The sequence below is a fragment of the Arvicola amphibius genome, chromosome 8 (assembly GCF_903992535.2).
Source record: "Arvicola amphibius chromosome 8, mArvAmp1.2, whole genome shotgun sequence".
In the NCBI taxonomy this organism is placed as follows: Eukaryota; Metazoa; Chordata; class Mammalia; order Rodentia; family Cricetidae; genus Arvicola; species Arvicola amphibius.
In genome coordinates, this window is record NC_052054.1 from 110571913 (window position 1) to 110597856 (window position 25944).

The 25944-nt window shown below is 39.9% G+C and overlaps 1 protein-coding gene across 2 annotated transcripts in view; it reads right to left on the minus strand.

Annotated features, from left to right (window-relative positions):
• Nyap2 (neuronal tyrosine-phosphorylated phosphoinositide-3-kinase adaptor 2) overlaps window positions 1-25944 on the minus strand; it is a 252747-nt gene that overhangs the window by 130378 nt on the left and 96425 nt on the right. The window contains exon 2 of one of the 2 annotated variants that reach the window (XM_038340643.1): window positions 17820-18121. In XM_038340643.1, the coding sequence (XP_038196571.1) occupies window positions 17820-18121 (302 nt within the window). Of the gene's footprint in view, window positions 1-17723; window positions 18122-25944 lie in introns of both variants that reach the window. The other variant, XM_038340644.1, reaches the window with a different exon arrangement.

The window sequence follows — 25944 nt, forward strand, 5'->3', positions numbered from 1 at the left end:
CCAGATATGCTAGAGCAAGGGTGCCACAAGGGTGAGGGAGTAAGTATCCTATTCCACAAGATAGAACTTGTTCTACTAAAAAACAGCAATGAGTTAAATACATATGACATTGTTTTATTCATCGATCTGTTTGTTGCTCAGCCATCATCAGAAAAGCTTTCTTCTGAGGCAGAAAAGAACAAATACAGATCCTCAGCAAGACTAAACACAGAGAATGAGAAACCTTGGAACGTTCAGCACTAAATAAGATGCTTCCATCAAGTTCCCCTCCCCCACCTCAGGGCTCAGAGAACCTTCTGGAAGAGGAGGCAGAGAAGTGTAGTACATAGAGGGATAGGGACACAAAGGAACCAAGGGTTTCTAAACACAACAGGATGGACACACACATGAACTCAAGAGACTGGGAAACATGCAAAAGTTCTTCATGTGTCTGTACCTGATGAGGTCCCAAAGCTGAAAGAAGTGGGCATGTGGCCCTGTTCTTTGTCCAGAAGCTATGTCCCATTAATAACCACTTGGAATGAAAATTTAGTTTTCTCTAAGGGAGTAAGTATCACTATGGAAACAAAACTACTCTGAAAGGTAGGCTGCATGTTCAGTAGTAGGTGGCCAAGAGAAAATAAACTCAATGGTATCTTTAGAGGTTTTTTTGTTGCCTAAAAATCATGTCCTACAAGGAATTAATTATTCATTTATTTTTACTTTTATTTTTTATTTTACTTTATTTATATCCTTTTATCTCTGTTTACCCTACAGTTTTTTAAGTACACATTATAGCTTCCATTAAGTGTTTTTATGAGATTTCTGAGTGTGCCATTGAGTGGATCTCTGAAACAATATCTGTTTCTTGTGTCTCCTTGAAGTTTTCCTTTTCTTTGTTTTGTCCTATTTTCATATGTTAATTTTAGTTTTCTCTAATATTTTATTTTATTTTATTGTATTATTATCTTTTAGGAGCCTGTTTGTTTTCTAATGACAGTGAGAAAGGGGATGGATCCAGATGGGGCAGGGAAGGGGAAGAAGAGCTGGGAGGAAGAGAAGGAGGCGAACCATAATCATCAGGATATATTATGTGAGAAAAAAAATCAATTTTCAATAAAAGAAAAATATTAAAATAAATAAATAAATAATATACTGCCATAGAGCTAAAATGACTCAATAAAATTCTGAAATATAAGTTTTAAAAAAATCAATATTAGCATCTAATTGGCATCTAAGGGAAAGAAGATTCAATTCTGTGTTGCATGTTAATTGAGAAGCACACTTTCCATTTTAGAGATTGTAATAGTACAATTTAAAATTCTTTGATTTGTATCATTCAGTTAAATTAACAGGTACAATGTGAAATAACGTATTATAGCCTGTCAATTGAATCACTTGTTGCTGCCCATATTGAATTTGTGTGTTTAATCGAGATTCAAAACACCCAAAGAAATACAAAGGTCTATATAAACTTAAGAATGAGCAAAACAGTCTCCTCTTTGAAATCATTCTGATGGTTAGTATTTCATAAACAAGGCTGGGGCAAGGACCTGATAGATGCACAGCGAACTAGCTGTCTGAAGATCAGGATTTCTATGCCTTTCCTCACCATGCCTGTGTTCTGTGTACCTTAAGTGCTTGACCTTCTTTCTGTAGTAAAGATGCCTGAGAAAAGGCATCTTCTCCTGGAAGAGGTATTTGTGAAACTGAAAAGAATCAAGAAATAATACCATCGGAATTCCCTGTGAAGCCTTACTGTGTGGCAGGCATGAAAGATGCAAAGAGAAAGAAACAAGAACTCAGTCTCTATAGGCTGTTTATACTCAATAAACTATAAAAGGTAATCAAATATTTTAAATAAACTGAATATTAGATCCAATGGAAAAATACACAAAATAGAGTTTAATCACAGAAAAAATACCTATATAAATGATTACAGAGAAAGTAGCAGTTGGGTTTAGACATTGTAGAAATAAAAATTTCCCAATCAGAGTAATTTATTTAAAAAAAAAAAAACCTCTAAGAAGGGGGAATTTTCCTCATAAGGTAGGAGTAGGATTGGCTTATCTAGAGAAGGCCATACTTTACATCTGGTGTGAGCGTCATGATAATGCTTTGAAGGTACACTGGGATCAGATTACAAAGGTCCATGCTTTTGAATTCACCTCTGGGTGAAGAGCACAGTGACATGATCTAATAACATCATGGGAGTAGCATGTCGAGCGAGGAAAGCCTGGAAAAAGCAAGGAGGGTTCACTTAAGAGGGTCAGACTGTGGGTAGACAGTCTGCCTACAAATGTCCCTGTGAAGAAGGTGGCAACCAGAGACTCATAAGAGATGTAAGTGGATGGGAATGATGAGACTCAGACAGAGGCCAGACAGACGTCAGGGCTGAGGCAAAGAGAACAATCTAATAAAGCTTTATCACTTGAGCATCAAGATGAACAGCATGGAAAAAAATCATGGGGTCAGCGTAGACATGGGCAGTAGGAATCCTTGATGGTACCTCTGAAGAGATACATATGGATATTCAGTTAAGCATCTGGAGGACAAGTGTAATTTATGACTTTATGTATTCAACACAATTAGAATGAGGAATGGGCAGGGGGGCAAAGAGGACAAAAGAGCCTCAGTGTAACACAAACTCTCTTTCTCTATCACACACACACACACACACACACACACACACACACACGTCTATATGCAATGATAATTAATGAAAAATAAACCATGAATTTGAAAGAGAGTAAGGAAAGATATATGGCAAAGTTTGGAGTAAGGAAAGAGAAAGGAAAAATCATTTAATTATTTAACCTCAAAAAGAGATAATATTTTTAAAGTGGTCTGCGACAACAGCAATAGGAAGAAGCCAGTATAAAACCATGAATGATGTACCATGGAGAAATGTGTTTGGGTGAATGGTGAATCACAGTTCTCAGTGCTAAAGGGATATAGCAAAGGGTACAGATGGAGGCAATATCGTGGAGCAGGAAATCGGATGTAGTGATGTAACAGGTGAGAGCTTGCAGTAAGCATACACAGAAACTCTTTCCACAGTCATCTGAGCAAGGAAGAAGGAAGAGATTTGGCATCACAGTTAGCAGAGACCTCCTGGTTAATGAGTTAGCCCAGTCCTAAGGAGGTGGAGGAGAAATGCACTCCGAACCATTAGAAAGATTCCATCTCATTACTGTAGACTATAGGCACAAGACTGAGGGCACTAGCGGACTCAAAAGCCAGCTTCTAACAACGGTGGTTTCAGTTCCTGTGAGGACTCAGGCACCACTGGGAATCTGGAGGAATAGAGGAAAAAGCGGGTGGTTTTGCAGAGATAATGGGGTAAGGAAGTGGATCTCAGTGAAAGACAGAAAGTAATTACCATCATCCCTCCACTTTTCTTATGAAAATGATATTAATTAACAACTCATTTGCTTTCATATCAATGCAAAGAAGATGTAAAGTGTTATCCAAGTCTAATGACAGAAAACTACAGAGACCACGAGGAGATTTAGAGCCCTCTCCATTCACTTCATGCTGCACGGGTCTGATCTTCATTTAGCCCTGATTAAGAACTGATATTTGGAGAGAGATAAGAGTGGGTTAGGGGGATGAGCGTGATCATAGCATGTTCTACACATGCAAGTAGCTGTCAAAAATTAAGAAAAAATGGTGCAATCATTGCAATTGAGAAGTCATATAACAAGATCACAAACTTTCATCATTATCATCAAAATGTTATTGGCAGGCACTCATAGATCAGAAGTCACAAAGCATTGCTTACAAGAAGCAATTCCAAAAGTTCAGTAGTATGGAGTAACCCATGGACCAAAGCAGTATGGAGGACAGTTTCTGCATTCAAATTTGATGCTGGGCCAGCCTTACCTGGTCTGTAGCCATCTGGTGTTTTTAGTTTTTAGTGAGAAGATGACTATCTGGCCAGGTAATATACTTACTCAAGAGATTTGACAGATTAGGGAAGTCAGCAGTGGAAGTTCTCGCAGATTGATGCCTACAGAAACTACAATTGTAATAACTGGTTCATTTTCATCAATGTTATACGGTGTGTTCTAATTCTTAGCCTGATTGCTTCTGAACACAGAAGTATCTTCTAAACAAATCTGAAGCCACTGTTAATAATATTTTCAACTTCCAGGCAATAAAATAATCCAGTTGTTTTGCCACATGGGTGTTTGGTATTATATGGATAAAAAGAAAGGATTTTTCTCAGCAACCCTTTAACTTCTATGGCCATTCTGCAGGCTTGTGGCTTATTTACTGTATTCAAATCTACTTTCCAAATATTGACTTTTAGTATCCAATAATTGGACAGCATGTGTGAAAGCATCACGCATCTACTATCACTGAGCTCTCAAGATTCTCACCCTCAGGGGCATACACCTTGTATGATTTCCTCTCTAAGAAGAAGCTAGGCTGTGACTGTGATGGTACTTTATGCCTATGATTAAGCTACAGGGTATGCAAATCAACAAACTGATTTTTCACTTGTAGCAAAGGTTTCTAGCAAGTTGACTGATTAACCAGCCCTGAATAATCTAGATGCGCCTGTACTATTCAGGTGAGATCTTTCAAAGGGCCAGGTCTTGGGGATGAAAGTAAGGTGTAATGACCTAAGTTTAGATCCTCAGAGTCTGCATAAAACCCAGTGCAGTGGCATATGTGTCTGTAATCTGCCTACTCCTTTGTGAGGCTGTTAGACAAACATGGAAATCTTGGAAGGAGATAGGTCAGATAGCCTGGGAAACAGGAGAGATTCTTCCTCAAATAAGGAGAAAATCAAAGACTGATATCCGAAGTTATCACTCGTCTTTCAGATATGTACATTGGCATGTACACAGCTGTATTTACCCAGAGAGACAGAAAGACAACCAGAAAGACACACACACACACACACACACACACACACACACACACACACACACACCACAGCACTTTAAACATGCACACGCCACAATACATAAACTTAAAAACAACAACAACAACAAAAAGACCAGGTGTCTCTGAAAGGGAAGAATCAGCTGGTTTGGACTTGTCTGTTCCCTTGAACATGCATGTGATTGCATGCTTTAAAACTGCATCAATATAATTTGTAACATAAACTTTAGCAGGAATCATAAGCCTAAGATGAAACCCCAAATCGTGTTGGTATGCTTGATGACAGCACTGAGGGACACTGAGCAGATTTGTCTAATGTATAATGCGAAGTAATAACACTGTGCTGTATTAAGCCATGATATTTGGATGATTTGTTCCCAGCCAGCAATAGAAAATCCTTAAAAATCCATCCCCTCATCACGATAGACCCTCATCATTTGAGCTTGTTGACACATGGAGGAAGAAGTTATTCCTGTCAAGAACACAGATCTTGAACTCTTCTGAGTCTGGGCACTGGGAAATGTTATGTTAGTGGCATACTCAGTAGAAGATAGTGGAGCAGACCATTAATAAGGCAGCTAGTGTTTTGTATTACAGCCCCAGGCACCCAAGAACAGAGAGAAACACACAATGCACAAGGATTTGACATACAAACGATTTCATTCATGAGCCTTGGGGTTCATTTAGAGAGCAATCACATAGAGTAGTTTTACAGTCCCATCTCCATCTGAACAGTGCCTGACTGACAGATGGCTTTTACTCGAGAAAGCCAAGAAGCATGTAATTCTGCCAACCTGGAAAGAGAAAACCAGGAAGGGAGACCTTTCACGAAGAACTCTCCCATGCAAACAGGATGGAGAGCTCTCTACAGGTTTCTTTGTGTTTTATTACTGAAGGCTAAGTGGGACTTAGTGCACTTCTTAGAAGCATGCTGTGAAGGACAGGAGCTTCTTGTTATGTTCAGAAAGACAGTAAGAAGGTCATTGGCAGTTATCCCAAGAAGTTTATCAACAAGTCACAGCTGTATCCTTTACAGGAAAAAACATCCTTGGGAATTCTATAGGCTTTTACACACATTTTTAGTTTTGGTTGACACACTCCCTAATGATGGATATATAGGTAGGTAAGTAGATAGATGGATAGATAGATAGATAGATAGATAGATAGATAGATAGATAGATAGATAGACAGACAGATAGATTGACAGATAGATAGATGGGAAGGTATTAAGTTGGGAAAAAAAGCCTGTGAATCCAGACGAGGCTCAGCAGATACTCTGAAGACTTAATCATCTATATTTTCTGAGGCTATCTCATTTCCTCTGAAAGCTTCACTGGAAAATGATGTGGGATTCCCCTCTGTATGCTATGAATATGCTTTATTACTATTGGTTAATTAAAAAGCTGCTTTGGCCTATGGTGAGACAGAATATAACAAGGCAGGAAATCCAAGCAGAGAGAGAGGAGGAAAGAAGACTGAATTGAAGAGACACCCTACAGCTGCCCAAAAAGCAAGATGTGAGGTAACAAGCCATGACCCTTACTGTACAATATAAAATAATAGAAACTGGTTAATCTAAAATATAAGAGCTAGCTAGTAATATACCTGAGTCTTATGCCAAGCAGTGTTGTAATTAATATAGTTTCTGTGTGATTGTTTGGGTCTAGGCGGCTGGGAAACTAAAACACTGTCTTCATTCACTGGAAAAGCCTAAGAAGTCTTTGTATGAACCAATCTGTGCTATAAACCTAGCTTATTCTGAGGGAAGAAGGGACGCAAGGATATGGAGCACCTAAGATGTGCTATACATGATCCAGGTGCTCCTTGAATGAACACCACCTCATACTTTCTGCCAACAGGTTTGCATTATACCTGATTTTCTGTAGCTAATTAACAAGTCACAGATTTGGCTGTTTTTTTTTTTTTTAAATCAATACTATTTCTTAACTCACCCTGTTACAGATCAGAACCCTGGGGACATTTAGAATCCAAAAGGCTACCCTGCCTGCTCAGAAACAGGGATCTTGGACATTGCCAGCAGCTAAAGAAAAACAAACACATGGATTAAAATGTGAGAAACTATTTCTTCCTTAGCTAAACAATTAACTGCACAGGAAAAATAAATAACTTCTATGGCTGTTAAGGCAGGTTTTCTAGTATCCAGAATCCTTTCTTAATTCATTGCTTGCTCTGTGATCTGAATCAAGTCAAAAAGACTAAGATGAAGAATTAGACACAAGGTTGACTATAAGTAACAGGATTAATTCTTTTAGTGAAATCCCAAATACAACACAGTAGACATATTCTAAGTCTTTATTGAATACATGAAGGTGTTAAAAAAATAACATTATGACGGAGTCCACTTTCCCTTCTCTGACAGCCTTTAAAAAGCATTTTGTTTTGGTTTTTAAGACACTGATGCTACACAGAAGTTCTTACTCATTGCTTCTGAATCAATGATACATTCTAGATCATTAGAGACAACTTGCAAACATTGCAGAAAGTATTGCCATTGCCGAGTGTGGGTCAAAAAATAATAATAATTCCACACTGGGTGTAGAAGCCCATGCCTTTAATTCCAGATGTAGCTGTGTGCCCCTCCCCCCGCCTCATCCTCCTGTCTTTGGCGCCACAAAATCCCACAGCTCAGCCTGTTTGGGCTCTGGGGACCTGGAATTGAGTGCACCCAGGCCGGTGGGAGGTCCCCTCCTACATTGGCCTGCCTGGGGCAAGGTAGGCCTTTGTCAGAGAGCTGCTTGGCCTGCAAGGGGACCTGACAGTCTGCCAGAGGATCCATCATTCTTTGGGGTGAGTGAGGAGTGAGTGCCCGAACCAAGGCAGCTGCCCGGAGAGGGACCACCGACATTCCACAACTCCCCCCCCCCTCCGCCACCTGCACACTTCCTGCTCTTCCTGCAGGGATTATTCTCCCCAGATACTGCCTCTCTCTTCCTGTCCTTTCCCAGCTTGCACCCAGAATCCTTTACCCCCCTCTCCCCCCGCCTCATCCTCCCGTCTTTGGGGCCACAAAATCCCACAGCTCAGCCTGTTTGGGCGCTGGGGAACTGGAATTGAGTGCACCCAGGCCGGTGGGAGGTCCCCTCCTTCATTAGACTGCCTGCAGCAAGGTAGGCCCTTTGTCAGTGAGCTGTTTGGCCTGCAAGGAGACCTGACAGTCTGCCAGAGGATCCATCATTCATTGGGGTGAGTGAATTTAATTCATTGGGGTGAATTGAACTTCTAAAAGAAGACCCAAAGGGGATTATTCAGTGGAACAAATGGGCAGGCGCCAATGCAAGAATTCCTCCAACAATTTGAAAAACAACATGAAAGCACCAGAACCCAGCGAACTTATAACAGGAGGACTTGAACACACTAATCAAGAAGAAGTAGAAAAAATTGACTTTATGAAAGTAATAGAGTCCCTTAAACAGGAGGTGAAAAACTCCCTTAAGGAAATGGACGAGAAGAATAACAAAAAGTTTGAAGAATTGAGTAAATCCGTAAACGATATCCTAGGAAACCAAGAAAAAACAATCAAACAGATAATGGAAACAGTGCAAGACTTGAAAACTGAAATGGAGGCAAGGAAGAAAACACAACCCGAGGGCCAACTGGATTTGGAAAATCTATGTAAACGAACAGAGACTACAGAAACTAGCATAACCAACAGAATACAAGAGATAGAAGAAAGAATCTCAGATTCTGAAGATACCGTAGAGAAAATAAATGCACTGATCAAAGAAAACAGCAAATCCAACAAATCCTCATCACAAAACATTCAGGAAATCTGGGACACAATAAAAAGACCAAACCTAAGAATAATAGGCATAGAAGAAGGAGAAGAAATACAGCTCAATGGTTCAGAAAATATATTTAATAAAATTATAGAAGAAAACTTCCCAAACCTAAAAAAAGATATTCCTATTAAGGTTCAAGAAGCTTACAGAACACCAAATAGACTGGATCAAAAAAAAAACATCCCCTCGCCATATTATAATCAAAACACAAGACATACAGAATAAAGAAAGAATATTAAGAGCTGCAAAGGAAAAAAGTCAAGTAACATATAAAGGTAAACCTATCAGACTAACACCTGACTTCTCTATGGAAACCATGAAAGCCAGAAGGTCCTGGATAGATGTTTTGCAGAAACTAAGAGACCATGGATGCAAGCCCAGATTACTATACCCAGCCAAGCTTTCATTCACTACAAATGGAAAAAAACAAAATATTCCAGGATAAAAACAAATTTAAACAATACATAGCCACAAATCCAGCCTTACAGAAAGTAATAGAAGGAAATTCACAAACAAAGGAGTCCAGTATTGCCCAGATGTAGCTGTGTTTACAAAGGGAGCTCTAGGCCTGCTCAGGTTATAGTAGACATTGACAAAAATTAAATAAATTAAATTAAATTCCACCAATCATTTCTGAAAGAGGGCATCAGAAACTAGTATGATTATAATAATTCAAAAAAATAGTTTCTCAATTGTTTTGTAAAGAAATAGTCCTGAGGGATATGTATTAATACCTAATACCTATACTCCTTAATGTATTTCATAATATAGAAACAGAAGAGTCATTGCCAAATTCCTTTTATGAAGCTACAGTTACCCTGATACCTAAACCACACAAAGACTCAACCAAGAAAGAGAATTACAGGCCAACCTCACTCATGAACATCAACACAAAAATTCTCAATAAAATACTGGCAAACCTAATCCAAGAACACATTCGAAAAATTATCCACTATGATCAAGTAGGCTTCATCCCAGAGATGCAGAGCTGGTTCAACATACGAAAATCTATCAATGTAATCTATCCTATAAATAAACTGAAGGAAAAAAAATATGATCATCTCATTAGATGCTGAAAAACCATTTGACAAATTTCAACACCTCTTTATGATAAAGGTCTTGGAGAGATTAGGGATACAAGGATCATTCCTAAATATAATAAAGGCTATTTACAGCAAGCTGACAGCTAACATCAAATTAAATGGAGAGAAACTCAAAGCCATCCCACTAAATTCAGGAACATGACAAGGCTGTCCACTCTCTCCTTATCTCTTCAATATAGTCCTTGACGTTCTAGCAATAGCAATAAGACAACATAAGGGGATCAAGGGAATTCAAATTGGAAAGGAAGAAGTTAAACTTTCGAAATTTGCAAAGGATATGATAGTGTACATAAGCGACCCCAAAAACTCCACCAAAGAACTCCTACAGTTGATAAACTCCTTTAGTAACGTGGCAGGATACAAGATCAACTCCAAAAAATCAGTTGCCCTCCTATACACAAAGGATAAGGAAGCAGAGGGAAATCAGAGAAGTATCACCTTTCACGATAGCCATAAATAGCATAAAATATCTTGGGGTAACTCTAACCAAGGAAGTGAAAGATCTATCTGACAAGAACTTTAAGTCATTGAAGAAAGAAATTGAAGAGGATACCAGAAAATAGAAGATCTCCCTTGCTCCTGGATTGGGAAGATCAACATAGTAAAAATGGCAATTCTACCAAAGGCAATCTATAGATTCAATGCAATCCCCATCAAGGTCCCATCAAAATTCTTCACAGATCTTGAGAGGACAATAATGAACTTTATATGGAAAAACAAGAAACCCAGGATAGCCAAAACAATCTTATACAATAAAGGAACTTCTGGAGGCATTGCCATCCTGATTTCAAAATCTATTACAGAGCTACAGTATTGAAAACAGCTTGGTATTGGCATAAAAACAGAGAAGTCGAAAAATGGAATTGAATAGAAGACCCAGATCTTAACCCACAAACCTATGAACACCTGATTTTTGATAAAGGAACCAAAAGTACACAATGGAAGAAAGAGGGCATCTTCAACAAATGGTGCTGGCATAACTGGATGTCAACCTGTAGAAGAATGAAAGTAGATCCATATCTATCACCATGCACAAAACTCAAGTCCAAATGGATTAAAGACCTCAATATTAATCTGAACACACTGAGCCTGATAGCGGAGAAAGTGGGAATTACTCTACAACTAATGGGCACAGGAGACCGCTTCCTACGTATAACCCCAGCAGCACAGACATTAAGGGCAACATTGAATAAATGGGACCTCCTGAAGCTGAGCAGCTTCTGTAAAGCAAAGGACATTGTCACAAAGACACAAAGGCAGCCTACTGAGTGGGAAAATATCTTCACCAGCCCCACAAATGACAAAGGTCTGATCTCAAAAATATATAAGGAACTCAAGAGACTAGACTTTAAAATGCTAATTAACCCATTTAAAAAATAGGGCTCTGAACTGAACAGAGAATTCTCAACAGAAGAAGTTCAAATGGCCAAATGACACTTAAGGTCATGCTCAACCTCCTTAGCAATCAAGGAAATGCAAATCAAAACAACTTTGAGATACCATCTTACACCTGTCAGATTGGCTAAAATCAAAAACACCAATGATAGCCTTTGCTGGAGAGGTTGTGGGGTAAGGGGTACACTCATCCATTGCTGGTGGGAATGCACACTTGTGCAACCACTTTGGAAAGCAGTGTGGCGGTTTCTCAGGAAATTCGGGATCAACCTACCCCAGGACCCAGCAATTCTACTCTTGGGAATTTACCCAAGAGATGCCCAATCATACTACAAAAGCATTTGTTCAACTATGTTCATAGCAGCATTATTTGTAATAGCCAGAACCTGGAAACAACCTAGATGCTCTTCAGTGGAAGAATGGATGAAGAAACTGTGGAATATATACATATTAGAGTACTACTCAGTGAGAAAAAACGATGACATCTTGAATTTTGCATGCAAATGGATGGAAATAGAAAACACTATTCTGAGTGAGGTAACCCAGGCCCAAAAAGATAAACATGGGATGTACTCACTCATAATCGGTTTCTAGCCATAAATAAAGGACATCAAGCCTATAATTTGTGATCCTAGAGAAGATAATAAGAAGGTGAACCCAAAGAAAAGCATATAGTTATCCTCCTGGATATTGGAAGTAGACAAGATTGCCAGGCAAATAATGGGAACTTGGGGGTGGGGTTGGATGGGGGCATGGGGAAATGGGGAGAGAAAAGTGTGAAGGGGAGGATTGGGAGAGCTTGGGGGAATGGGATGGTTGGGAGATAGGAAGGGTGGATATGGGAGCAGGGAAGCATATATCTTAATTAAGGGAGCCATCTTAGGGTTGGCAAGAGACTTGACTCTAGAGGGGTTCCCAGGTGTCCAGGGAGATGCCCCCAGCTACTTTCTTGAGCATCTGAGGAGAGGGAGCCCAAAAAGGCCAGATCCTATAGCCACACTGTTGAATATCTTGCATATCACCATAGAACCTTCACCTGGCAATGGATAGAGATAGAGACAGAGCTCCACATTGGAGCACCGGACTGAGCTCCCAAGGTCCTGATGAGGAGCAGAAGGAGGGAGAACATGACCAAGAAAGTCAGGACCGTGAGGGGTCCCTTCACCCTCTGAGACGGTGGGACAGAACTAATGGGAGATCACCATGACCAGTTGGAATGGGACTGATGGAACATAAAATCAAACCAGACTCTCTGAATGTGGCTGGCGGTGGAGGCTGATTGAGAAGTCAAGGACAATGGCGCTGGGCTTTGATTCTATGGCATGGACAGGCTCTGTGGGAGCCTTGTCAGTTTGGATGCTCACCTTCCTGGACCTGGGGGGAGTTGGGAGGACCTTGGACTTAACATAGTGTAGGGAACCCTGATGGCTCTTTGGCCTGGAGAGGGAGGGAGTGGGGGTATGGGTGGAGAGCAGGGGAGGGAAGGGGGAGGAAGGGAGGAGATGGAAATTTTTAATAATATTAGAAAAATTAAATAAAAAAATAAAAAGAAAAAAGAAAAAATAGTGACTTCACTTGTAGCTTTCACTTCCTTTCTAGTTCTTCAAAAAAAAAAGAAAAAAGAAAAAAAAAGAAATAGTCCTGAGGGATATGTATTAATACCTGAGTATTACAAATAGATTATCATTCCAATTTTTATTTATATAGATATTTTTATTTTTATTATTATTATTTTAACATTCGAATTATTTTAGGCCTGGGATTGGAGAGATGAATCAGTAGTTCGGAGTACTGGTTGCTCTTGCAATGGCTCCAGGTTTCTTCCCAGCACCCACGTGGCAACTCATGAATATCTATAACTCGGGTCCAAGTAATCCAGTGCTGTCTTCTTACCGCTATGCCACTGGGAATGCACATGCTATACACACACATATGCAGGCCAAAACTTATAGTCATAAAATGAAAATTGAATGAATAAAAATATTTACACTTTGTCACCTTTACTGTGCATGTTTTTAATATGCCTATATTGTATGATAGCTAAATTGAAATGACTAATTTGGATGGCTTCACATAGCTTTTCATGGTGAAAACATTAACTCTGGGCTGGAGATATGGCTCAGGGTTTAAGAGCATGTGCTGCTCTTGCTGAGAAGCCAGGTTTAGTTTCTTGCACCCACAAATTCACTCACAACCATCCTCATCTCCAGGGAATGCATCCTGTCTTTCCTTTCCATCGTTGTTTGAATATCTGTGACGGAAAAACTATTAATGACATTTAATATTGTATTAAGCTTATATCCCTTTAGCAATTTATTTTCATCATATACATCACTAACATTGACACACCAAGTCATCATAAAGCTATGAGGGAGGAAAGTTAGCATTTGTATTTTGGTACCGTAGATGTTATCTCAAAGTTTACAAAAAGAAATCTTGTTTGGCACTGGCCTCTTGATGCTGTGAGCAATCTCTTGACTGTTTCCAGGCAGTGTTTCGCTTGTGTTTAAAGAGGGATTGGTTCTCTAAAGGCAGGATGATGGCAGAGGGGAAACTAAATAGCTGCTTCTTTGGTTGAATGACTCACAAGAAGCAGCTCATATGACCTGTTGTTCGTCCTAGAGAACTCTTTTTCTTTTATTCCGTGACAAAAACAACCTCCCCAGAGAGACAAAAACAAAAGCAAGCAAGCAAGCAAGCAAACAAGCAAACAAACAAAACACCCCAACCATCTAAATATTTGTCGTTGGATTTAGTTGCCAGTTTATGGTAGCCACTGAAAAAAATCTAGAGGCATTCCTGTGGTAGAAGATCCTTTTCAAATGGCTAATGTATATTTGAATGTGATAGAACAACTTTTAAACACTAACTCTTACTCTTTGCCTCTCTGTGATTTGTGTGTGTTCAAATTTCTTTCCTTTTCTCGATTCTGAAAAGCTACTTTTGCTCAAGTCCACTTCCTTTTACTTTTATTCACAGGGAAGTCATAATCCTCTCTTTAAATAGCAGCTGGTTACCATGGAAATCATTCTAAGGCCCCTGAATCAATATTGTGATTCTGCTGACATTTCAGGTAAGAAGAAAAGACAGGCTAAGATGTATAAAAGTCACATTTTCTTCTGTTAGAATGTTGACAGCACAGAGTTGGTAAAGAAAACATGGGCTCCACAATAAGCCCCAATGAGATCCTGATGATAAAGAACTGAGGATTCATAACACATCAGCCTACATATATAAATAATGTGGGATTTGAGGATGGATATATGTGCACATGCTCCTGGACTCAAGAGTTTCCTCCCATCTCTCAACTAGGCCCGGATTCAATCCTGCCCTTATTATTCTAGTAACATATAGAAGACCATTGGGTGCAAACGGCTTTGCAATTGTTCCTTTCTTATGAGCTCCAAAGAGAACGGTAAATTTGCATAACAAAAGCTGTTTTTGCCATTTATTGGATTTAAAGCATCACGCCCATACAGCTGATGGTTTTCCAGTCTATCTTGAGAGATCTTTTCTGAAGAGAAATATTGAATTTGGGCCTAGTGGTCTTTAAGTCACAGACTCCCTCAAGTAACTTTTACGTCTAACTTTCTGACTTAAGTCCTTACCACAGACACTGAGTCATTTTCTCATGTCTGCCTTAAGAAACAAAAACAATTACTAATGGGCTACTCTCTGCTTGATAACTATCCCTGAGGAGCCCTTGATCCTTAGTGAAGCTACCTGAGAGAGAATGTTGGCTTTCAGGATCTGGTCACTCAGTGCATTACAAGTGGAATTAGATGTGTTCCATTTCAAAGTGATTGACAGTCATCCAGGTATTGCTTCTAAGAGCAGGTGTTCACGACTGTGCCCCTAGTTTCACTCTGTGTATGCCACCTTCCCCTCCTCTTAGCAGGGCTCCTCTGGTGTGTGTGTACTGTGGTCCTTTTGTAGTTGGATGTGTGGCACAGCCCTTTCCATCTCTGCAGCCTAAATTATCTTGAAATTTTCTATTTTCAAAGCTTGATTTGAACTTGGGATCTCCCCATCTAAGTCTCCAAAATGCTATGAATGCACATGCCCTGCTATGTATACCTTTCCTTTAATTTTTGAATCACTCTGGATTATGTTTAGGCCTCATCACTCAGAGATTCCTGTCCTGACTCTTTAATTTTTTTTGGCAAGCAACCTAATATAATCGATTATGTGGTTCTGAAAGTAGAAACATAGGAGAGCTGGATTTAGACATAGGATCACACAGAATAAAGAGAAATGAAAGACATTTGATAAAACTTAGGAACAATGATTAAAATTTGTAAAAGTCCCATCCCCCAGCTCTTATTAATAAAAAAAAAACTGAACATCTGTTGCTTCTAAAAGCATAAACATGCTGTGCACAAGGTGCAGGACACATTTCTTGCTTAGAATCATGAGAAAAAGGATACAAACTCTAGAACTGAACAAACAAAATATTATTAAAGAGGGAAACTGTCTTTTTAAAATTAAAGGATTCGTTCTATTTCCAGGCATTTATCTACATGATTTAACATTTCACTGAGATTATGTTTGGGCAGCGAGAAGGAGAAAGCTGTGAGAAGAGTGGAGGAAAAGATGACATGTTACCCACAGGCATCTTATCTCTCAGACCACATGTGAGCTCCTGGGCCAAGAGGCACGCCAGAACCTTCGGAAAGAACTGGAAATCTCCAGCGAGCTGGACGAGAGCTCAGCCTGTTAAGCGCGCGGGTCCGTGTGATTCTGTCACAGAGCGGTTCTGTGTCCCGTGTTTGTGTGTGTCTGTGTGCTGTGTGCATATCACCATAGAAGCTTCATCTGGCGATGAATGGAGATAGAGACCCAGACTGGAGTGCAGGACTGCGCTCCCAAGGCCCAAATAAGGAGCTGAAGGAGGGAGAACTTGAGCAAGGAAGTCAGGACCATGAGGAGTGCGCCCACCCACTGAGACTGCCGGGCTGGTCTAATGGGAGATCACTAAGGCCAGCTGGAAGGGGACTGAAAAAGCTTGGGATCAAACCGGATTCTCTGAACATGGCGGACAATGAAGGCTGACTGAGAAGCCAAGAACAATGGCACTGGGTTTTGATCTTACCGCATGTACTGGCTTTTGGGGAGCCTAGTCTGTTTAGATGCGCACCTTCCTGGACCTAGATGGAGTGGGTTGGACCTTGGACTTCCCGCAGGGCAGGGAACCCTGACTGCTCCTTGGACTGGAAAGGGAGGGGGAGGAGAATTAACAAAGGGGGAGGGAAATGGGAGGTGGGGAGGAGGCGGGAATTTTTAATAATAATAATAATAATAATAATTAATAATAATAATAATAGAACTGGAAATCTCATCTGGCAAAGAATTATCAGATGAGAAAAAGATGCCATGGTTTCCTCTCGTTACAAACAGACCCATAAGGTGGTACTCTGGTGTTCAGGGAAGCTACAAACTCAGGCATGGGCAGGGTAGAAGAAAGACCACAGGGCTAGGCAGAGGTCTATTGTTGACTCACCACTGGCAGCATTGGAGACCTTGAGGCATGCCTCATAGCTGACACACAAACCCTCAAATGGCTTGAAACAAGGGGCGCAATGCCGTGTTCCCCAAAATTAAAATGTTAAAAACTTAAGCTCAGTGTACTGGTTTTGGGGGAGCTGACATGGTGACTTGGGAAGGTAACAAGGCTCCAAGGTGAGAGCTTTCATAGACAAGATTATTTAATATTCCTAGACTCAGTGCCATGTCATACAAGGCAAGATCAGAGGACAAGATTCCGAAGCCTCGAGGGGAACTCTATTCCAAGATCACATTGGCTCCTGAGCTTTTAAGCAGAGCGAGAGAAATGAATTGCCACTCTTCGTAAAGCAGCCAGCCAAAGGCAATTTGCTCTAACAGCCTGAACTGGGAGAGCTGTGTCAAAGCTCACTTTGTATGCCACTTCAACCAAGAAGCTTTGGGGAAAAGCTCAAGTAAGCCACAGGCTTCCTTATTCAAGAAGAACCAAAAGATTTGTGAGATATTAGGCCAAATTTGTATTCATATATCCACAGTAGCTATGTTTGATTTGTGTATCTCATAGCTGAGGGAAAAATTACTATAAAGGAAGAAATAAAATTTACAAAGCAGAGACTGAAATAATCAGCTGCTACTTATACACAAGGAAGGAAATGATGTAAAAATTGGTTATTTCTGAAAGGCATGATAGTAAATTTTTCTTCATATATTTTCCACTTTAAAATCTCCACCATAAAATATTCCAATAATCACCCAGCATGTCTTTTAACTATGTAAATAGCAAACTAATACAAGCAAGAAAATATAAACAGTAGATATACATCTAGACAAAACTAATTTTTGAATGATTGAAAGCCTTGAAGGGGCCATAATGATGACACATTACCTTGTCCATTTTTGTTTTGTTTTTAGCTGAGGACTGAATTTGGGGCCCCACCCATGCACCTGCAAGCCCTCCACTACTGAACTGCATCACCGGTACTATCTGGGTTTCTCGTTGAGCATGTTAAAAGTACGATCAGGGATCAGGTGTCATTTGACACTACACCCTTAATGTTTCTTTTCTGGGACTCAAGAGAAGGAAACAGGTTCCCGGAAGCTGAAGCCCTTGGAGATGACTGGGAAGTGGGCACAGTGAGTTTACCTTCTGGCCTCTCCAGAGGTCTCCCACTTTTACTGGCTGCAGTGCTGTTGACTGTCTCGGATGAAGTGCTAAGCTTGGTGCTGGGGTCTCGCTTGGGCTTGGGAGGTGGCTGTCTCCGGGATCCACAGCTGCTGTCGTCCTCTGCGCCCCCAACGGAGTGCAGGGACTGAGATCTCACAGTGAATCCGCTGGAGCAGGGATGTGGGAGTCTGTCTTGTGGAGCAGGCATCGTCATGAACCCCATGCGGAAATGCTTGCCCGCGTAGCTGGCGTCCTGGCCTCGCCCTACTTCTCCCCCTATGCTGTAAGAGAAACCAGAGACCACTTGTGAGGAGAAAAACAGCCAGGATATACTTGAAAGCACAGACACCACCAGACCAGCCTTTTCATCAGAATTTTGAGAGGTGAACATTCTCAGTGGTGAAGAAGTACACCATTTTGCAAGGGGTTGACACTTAACCAGTCTTAAATGACATGAAAGCAGTCTATACTTTTAAATTCTGAAAGTAAAACCAAAACAATTTGATTAGATCAGAAAGGTTAACATGTACACCTTTATCTCCCGATGGACTTACTATTCTATGGGAGAAAATCCTACATAACAGAGTTTATCTTCAACCACTCATTTTTTTAAGGACTTGAAGTTGAATCTTGTCTCGTGGCATTAAAAGTAGACAAAAATTTGGTGACTATATTCTCTTGATCAGCTCCTGTTAAATGACTGGTCACCATTCTTTTCTTCAAAACCATTCCTAATTGCCTGCTTAACATGTTGAGAAAAAAATGGCATAAACACAAGCAGACAAGGTTCTGTTAATAAGGACTGGAAAGAGAGCATGAAAAAAGCAAAGGCAAAGACCAGAGAGGATTAATATTGCTGCAGGAAGAAAGAGGGAACAGGGGAGAGAGGAACAAAGGCAGACAGGGTGGAAGAAGGGAAAAGACTAGAAATGAAACCTGAAGATACAGCAAGAAGAGAAGAAGGGAGTGCGGGAGGAAGAAAGGAAAGGAAGAAGGAAGAAGGAAGGAAACATCTAAGAAGGGAGACCGGAGGACAGTTGTACAGAGGAAGACAGGCCAACAAGGGCAGTGGAAGAAGGGGTGAGCAAACAAGTTTCTTTCTTTCTTTCTTTCTTCCTTCCTTCCTTCCTTCCTTCTTTCTTTCTTTCTTTCTTTCTTTCTTTCTTTCTTTCTTTCTTTCTTTCTTTTTGAGACAGGCTTTCTCTGTAGCTTTGGAACTGTCCTGGAACTAGCTCTTGTAGACCAGGCTGGCCTAGAACTCACAGGGATCCACCTGCCTCTGCCTCCCAAGTGCTAGGATTAAAGCTCTGTGCCACCACCGCCCAGCTGAGGAAACAAGTTTCAAACTGAGGACTGAATTGTGTGTCCTTTTGTTCTCTAGAAACATCCCCCCCCTCTCATGATGTTAAAAATGTGGTACCAACAAGCAGCAAGCCCCACCTCATAGAGCAGAAGCATTTAACGAAGTATAAAAAGACTTCATTCTGATGTGACTCTACTTCCTAAATATTGAGTATGTAAAGGCTTTTCAAATTTAATATGTTTTAGGTTTCACTAGGGAAAATACGAAGATTTAGAAAAATGTAGTTTGAAGTTCAGTTAATTACAGAGGAAATACTTCTTAGGGTATTTATACTGTACACAATGGTGACTCTTTATGAAGAAAACACCATGAATATGTATGTGGACTTTTAGAGGAGAGATTTTCCTAGCACTTTCTCTATCTACCAAGATCATCCACTAAAAGGAACAGCTAAAAGAAAAATCATGTATATAGTATTTGTATTTCACTGAAACATGTGAACTTGTGAAGAGAAACTCGGGTTATTCAAATTTTGTAAGCCTGCTGAATCTGCCTTTCTAATATACAGACTTATTTAGAAATAGTAAACTTTGATTTTATCTTGATTTTTGATGCAACTAAAGTAAGATTTGAATTCTATTTATTGTGTTTTTCATACCATTATGATATTCATCAGAAATTTAAGATTTCAGGCTGGCGAGTGTATCTCCATAGTAGAGCACTTCTTTTATATGGAATTTCAACTTCAAACACCAATAAATAAGTAAACAAATGAATAAATCATTTTTGAAAATCAAATTCCAACAGGAACAATATTGAGAACTGAAATGTTTTCCATCTTCAGCCAGGGCAGTGGTCCTTACCCTTCCTCATGCTGCGACCCTTTGATACAGTTCCTCATATGATGATCCCCAACCATAAAATTATTTTCATTGCCACTTCATAACTGTAATTTTGCTACTGTTATGAATCATAATATAAGTATCTAAGTTGCTGAACTCTGGACTTCTGAGACATACATGTACACTGTGGGAAAAGCCAGAAGACCCAACAAGATCCTTACAGTTTGATTCTAGCACTTACAACAATAATTTGCTACTCAAACACAGCTCTTATCTCTGTCATTTCTTGCTTAATATTTTGATTTATTGTTTAGACAGTGCATACGCCATCTTAGTAACATGGATGGCAAGGATAAAGTAGGGCAGTAGACATGCAAGACTCAGGTGGTGTCAGCATGTCAGCTAAGTGGATTTTCATATAGAGACAGGAAACAACCCGTTTAATGTTTCTGTGCATTTTAATTTTGTGTCTGCTTCAAGACCATCAATCAAGACACAAATGAGACACTTGCAGAGAGTGTTTTGTGGAAAAAACCATTAAGAATTTCTGGGAAAATGGGCTTAGTGGTGGGGCGAGGAGTCTTGAGCATATGGGAAGATTTCACTTGGTGATGACATGTCTTTGAAGATGAGATATTTGATTTCATCTAGCTTTGCCCTAAATTATTTCCATCTGCATGTCTCTTCCTCGTTTCCGTTGTTTCACTGAACAAAAGCTGCTTTAAAGATTTATTTAGACAGCTGCTTCTTTGCCAGGAACATGCTCACCTAGGGAGATCTATGCACGTGGTTAATGCACACAGGCCTTTATGAGACAGTTACTAGAAATAATTGTAGCAGCAATTTATCGGTTACCTTTGACCCAAATAGAGCCTGCACCTTTTCCCAGACAGATAATAAGCCCTGCTGCTTGGTGTCAGAATTATCTATTTAACGGCATGAAACAATTTTGTGTAATGCTGCTTTTGCTCATAAATATCCTGTTATGCACAGTAACACTTCTTCCAAGTGAAATACAATGTGTGCTTCAAACAATAGCAGGTATAAAGATGCGAGTTTAGTTCCACCTGGCAGTGCATACCTAATGAAAACAAGACTGAGTGTGAGTAACATGTACAGAGGCCTTTGTTCAAGTCAAGGTTAAGGGCAAACAGTAAGCATAATGACACAGCTGCTTGCAAGGGATTTAGAAGGGTGTTGAGTCTAAAGGACACTGAAGCTTTTAATTAGTTTCTGAATCTGTGTTTTTTTTTTTTTTTTTTTTTTTTTTTTTTTTTTTTTTGCATGGCTATTGCAAGATATCCAATCCTAAGGGTAACAGAATCACAACAGTAGAATTGCATCAGTGTCTGTCAATACGATCTGTGAGTTTGGGCCTTTAGAAATTCATCCATTTATTTCTAATGTTGTCAATCCAGAACCCTAAAAAGGAGGTATCCATCACTGAGAATACCTGCTACAAAGTGTGGGAAGAAATAAACACAAGACAAAAATGCCACAGATTTAGGCAGATCTATTTGGGTTATCATGAAGTCCCAATGGTTTATTAGCTGTAGCTCTAGCCCACATTCTGTCTCCATCCTATAATCAGCCACTTTGGGGTCATGATGTTCTGACATAGAAAAAGCAGCCATGACTAAAACATAAGGACCCCCCTCCCTTAAGACTGTTGTTCATATGTGGTGTGTAAGCTTTGGTTTACATTCTGCTAATTGCAACAAGAGATACATTCTGCAGCAAGAAGATGCTGCAAGTGATACTTCATTGTGTGGGTATGCATGCCTCTTTCTTAAGTAGGGAATTAAGCACCTCATGTGATAGCTACAGTAGTGTGTGGTTGAGATCTTCTTGATGAGAAAACGTACCATGATGGGTGAAGTGTGTTGAGGAAATAACCATTGGTCCCTAGAAGTTTTGGGTGTGTTTCCAATTTGCTGTTGATTGTCTGTGTTCTCGAAAACACACAGATGTTGGAAATGCAATCCTCAATTTAACCGTGTTGGTAAGTAGAGACCAGTCATAGATATTTCATCAGAAAGCATTCGTTCATGTGAAAGGATTTATGCTGATTATAAAAGGGCTGAAGGTTTGCAGTTTAACATCTTATGATCTTTGATCTTTTCTCCTGTGATGCGTTAGACAAAAGCTATAAAGAAACCAGAAAGCCCTCACCATATGCAGCCCTTTGATTTTGGACTTTGCAGTCTTTACAACCGTGAACCAGTCTGAGTAAGCTCCAGAATTAGTGGGAGACTTTGTCTCAAAAAAATGAAAGAGAGAAAGAGAGAGAAAAGAGAGAGAGAAAGAGAGAGAGAGAGAGAGAGAGAGAGAGAGAGAGAGAGAGAGAGAGATGCAATGATAGAGGAGGACCCCAGATATTGACACATGGGCTCCACAGATGCAGGTACAGGTGAATCTGCATAGACATAATGCCACACAAATAAATCAAACAGGAAGCATCCATGTAGTGGACAAGGCTATTGACCTTGAGCATTGGGAGCAGAGAAGATGGCTTTTCCAACCAAGCAGAGAAAAATATACTTGGAACATGGGTAACAGATAGTTTTGGGTATTCCTTTAGAGTTTTGGTTGTGAGTCTTTACCTTTAATAGCTGAGCTATCTTTCCAGCCCTTTGGGTGTCTCTTGATACTCCCTTGCTCACTTGTGACTTTGAGATGTCACATGCAGCAAACTTGGCTCACGGAGGTTGCAGTCACAAGACTTTCCAACTTTTCCTGAAAGAGACTAATCTTGTGACCACCAAGGCCAGAAAATGTATTCACAAGGGTCTGGTTAATTAATGACTATACATGAGGGATTGACTGCGTGTAAGTTGCAGCCTCCATGCTAGCAGCAGTGACTTTGAACACAGTTTATCACACTGACTGCATCCTTTTTGATTGTCCCACAGGAGGACTCAGATGGGAACCAGCAAAGTACTGTTGGGTCACTTGGGCTGCATCTTGGGGACAACAAAAGGCAGCGTTGCAGGTGTATAGTTCAGATATGCTTCAAGAGGAATTCTTAGAGGTGAGCAGCTCCTTCCAAGCATCCGGCTATAATATTCAAACCAAACTGACATGTGAGGTGTGAGAGCTTGCTTCTGCCCCATATGGGGAAATCCATCTCTCTGGGTTCCCATAGCTATAGCATCGTCTCAGGTTCTTTCTGTACAATTGTCTCTCCTTCCTATTCTCCTTTTGTAGATAATGGAAGGGTACCAAGGCCAAGCCTTGCCTCACCATCCCTGTATCTCCTTCATCTCTCTCAGACAGGCTCCTCATTAAACTCAATATAGGCTTCCTTGGGGACTCTGATCTGATATGACATAGTGAAGCCAAACCATCTTCAGACCAGAAGGTTTCACACAAAACTCTACGAAATTACCATATTGCAAAGAAAAAGACAGTTTTGAAAGGAAAAAGACTGGGAACAACTCTGTCTCTATTAAATCAGGCCAATGACAGAAGCACAGAGACACTCCAGTGTGTCTGAAAATGACCTATAGCTCATTATAAAAAAATTAAAAAGAAATAAAGAATTTGATCAATTTAATTTTTGCTATATCAGGGATTAACTGTAAGGCTTTGTTTATGCAAAGTCTGGACTCTACTAATAAGTGGGAGCTGCAGCACTCATTACAATATTAATGCATACATCCCCGGGTGGATATTTAAGATGCTAATGATACATATGACATATGAACTCATATGTAGAACCACGAGTAACAGAGTTTGGGCAGAAAAGCACACACTGGACAGATGAACCTCGAAGCCTGCATACTGCAACATAAAAGCACTGGCACTTTGTACAGCTTTACTATTAGAACCAGTAAACTTTCTTTGTGCTGATCCTCCTCTTTCTTGGATGCATACCTTTTCGTAATAACCTATTTCTCCCTCTGACGCAGCTGTATGATTATTCAGATTCTCAACTGGGGACACAAGAACCTGGAGATCCTCGGAGAGATCTACTGAACAACATTGTCTATCACTGCTAGTAGAACCTGTGAAATTCGGAAGCCAAAAGAGCAACAAATAGAAAACCTACAAACAAATGTAAGGCTCAGAAAGGAGAAATGCTTGTGCAAATAGGGCAGTCCCCTGTTTCAAACTGAACATATAAAATGATGTTGGGCTGGTGAAGAGCCAGCTCTGCTGTAGGACTTCTTGGCTCCAAGTCAAAGCTACGTGGGCTGAAGAAAAAAAGTCATTTGCAGTAAGACACCAGCACTCAAGATAGACTAAGCCTGACACATCTCATGTTATAAAAATAAAAAACAAGTTTCATAATCTTGAATTTAAACAAGTCTGTTTCTTCTCACACAGTGGAAGTAAGGCAACAGGATCAAGTTGTCTTTCATCAGCATGACCACTATAAAACATGGAGAATAAAATGTGACTTTATTTATATAAGATATCAGATTTTTCCATAAATAATGGGTCACATGCATTTAAACTTCTACCTTGTAGCAGTTAATTTTAATTGTCAGCTTGACAGGACTTATAATCACCGTGGAAACAAATCTCTGGGCTTGTCTTTGAGGGAGTGTTTCTTGGCTATGCTGATTGAGGTGGGAAGTCCTACCCTAACATGCGGGCAACACCAGTCCTTGTGTTGGAGTTCCCCAATGAAAAAAAAAAAAAAAGCAGCTGCCTCATGCTACTGCCACCATGACCATGACTTCCTTCCCATCATGCACTGTACTGTGGAATTATGAGCCAATACTTCCTTAAGTAACCAAATATTTTCTTACAGTTATAAGTGACTAATGCATACAATGAAGGAACTATTGACTGATGGACAAACCTGGACATCTGAGTGATATATAGACACACACACATACATGTTTGTGCATATATAAACATAAATATACATACATATATACATACATACATATATATATATATTGTGTGCATGCATTCATTATATATCATAAGATATCTCACTCAGTAACTGAATATCTTTAGGTCCTGAATTTTTACAAAACCCACTTTTTAAAATTTATTAAATGCTAGTATTTGTTCCATACACTCATCACTTATGCCTGTGTACACCTATAAGGACCAGTGGCCTAAACCTGATGTATAGTACATAGTCTATAATCTTAGCTTTAAAGTGCTTTCTTTTAAGCCCCATCCTTCTGAATTATCTTCATAAGATCATTGCTTGCCTGGTAAATCCACATGTGTAAAGTGCAGCATATGGTACCACAGAATGCAAAAAAAAAAACCTTCATGAAATGAAAATCAAAACAAAGTCTTATATTTAACTGCAAGTAGCAAGACTGTCTAGGTAAATAGAGCCCTTCTGTGCAGAACATTCTCAAATATTTGCTTCATTTTCCCAAATCACTTGTTGATTAGGATTGAAAAAGAAACTTGAGTAACAGGAACTTTAAAAATGTTCTGATACACAGGATCACCAAGGTGCTCATCTGCCTGCCTGTCATGATTGCTCTGTTTGAGAAAGGCTGGTTTTCAGATAGAAGCAAAGTCTCCAGAAAGGTGAGTTCCTTAGATCAGACGTCAACTTTAAAAGTGACAAGGGTATGGATTCTGTGCATAATAATTTTGAGGCAAACATTAGCAGTATTTTGCAATAAAAACTTATTTAGGAAGAACTGGGAGAAAGAAAAGAAAGGAATCCTAGTCTCTTTGCCCATGGATCCATGCATTGTTTTTAGTCTATCTAGAAAACCAGTAAGCAAGCAGAAGGACTAGTGAGGGATTTGCTTTCTGCAGGGATTCTGTAGAGCTAGGCTTAGAAGTCATTTTCTGGTACTGATTCCAAGTGTGGTATATTTCTACCTTTGTGAACACCTGAGTCACGGGGGCATTGTTTTCTATGTGTGTCTCTGGTAACAGCGCTAGGACACTTCTGACCAGAAAGTACATGAATCCATTTGAAAGGAAAGAAGCCACAGCTCTATAAAAGACAAGTTTGCCTGGCGGGTAA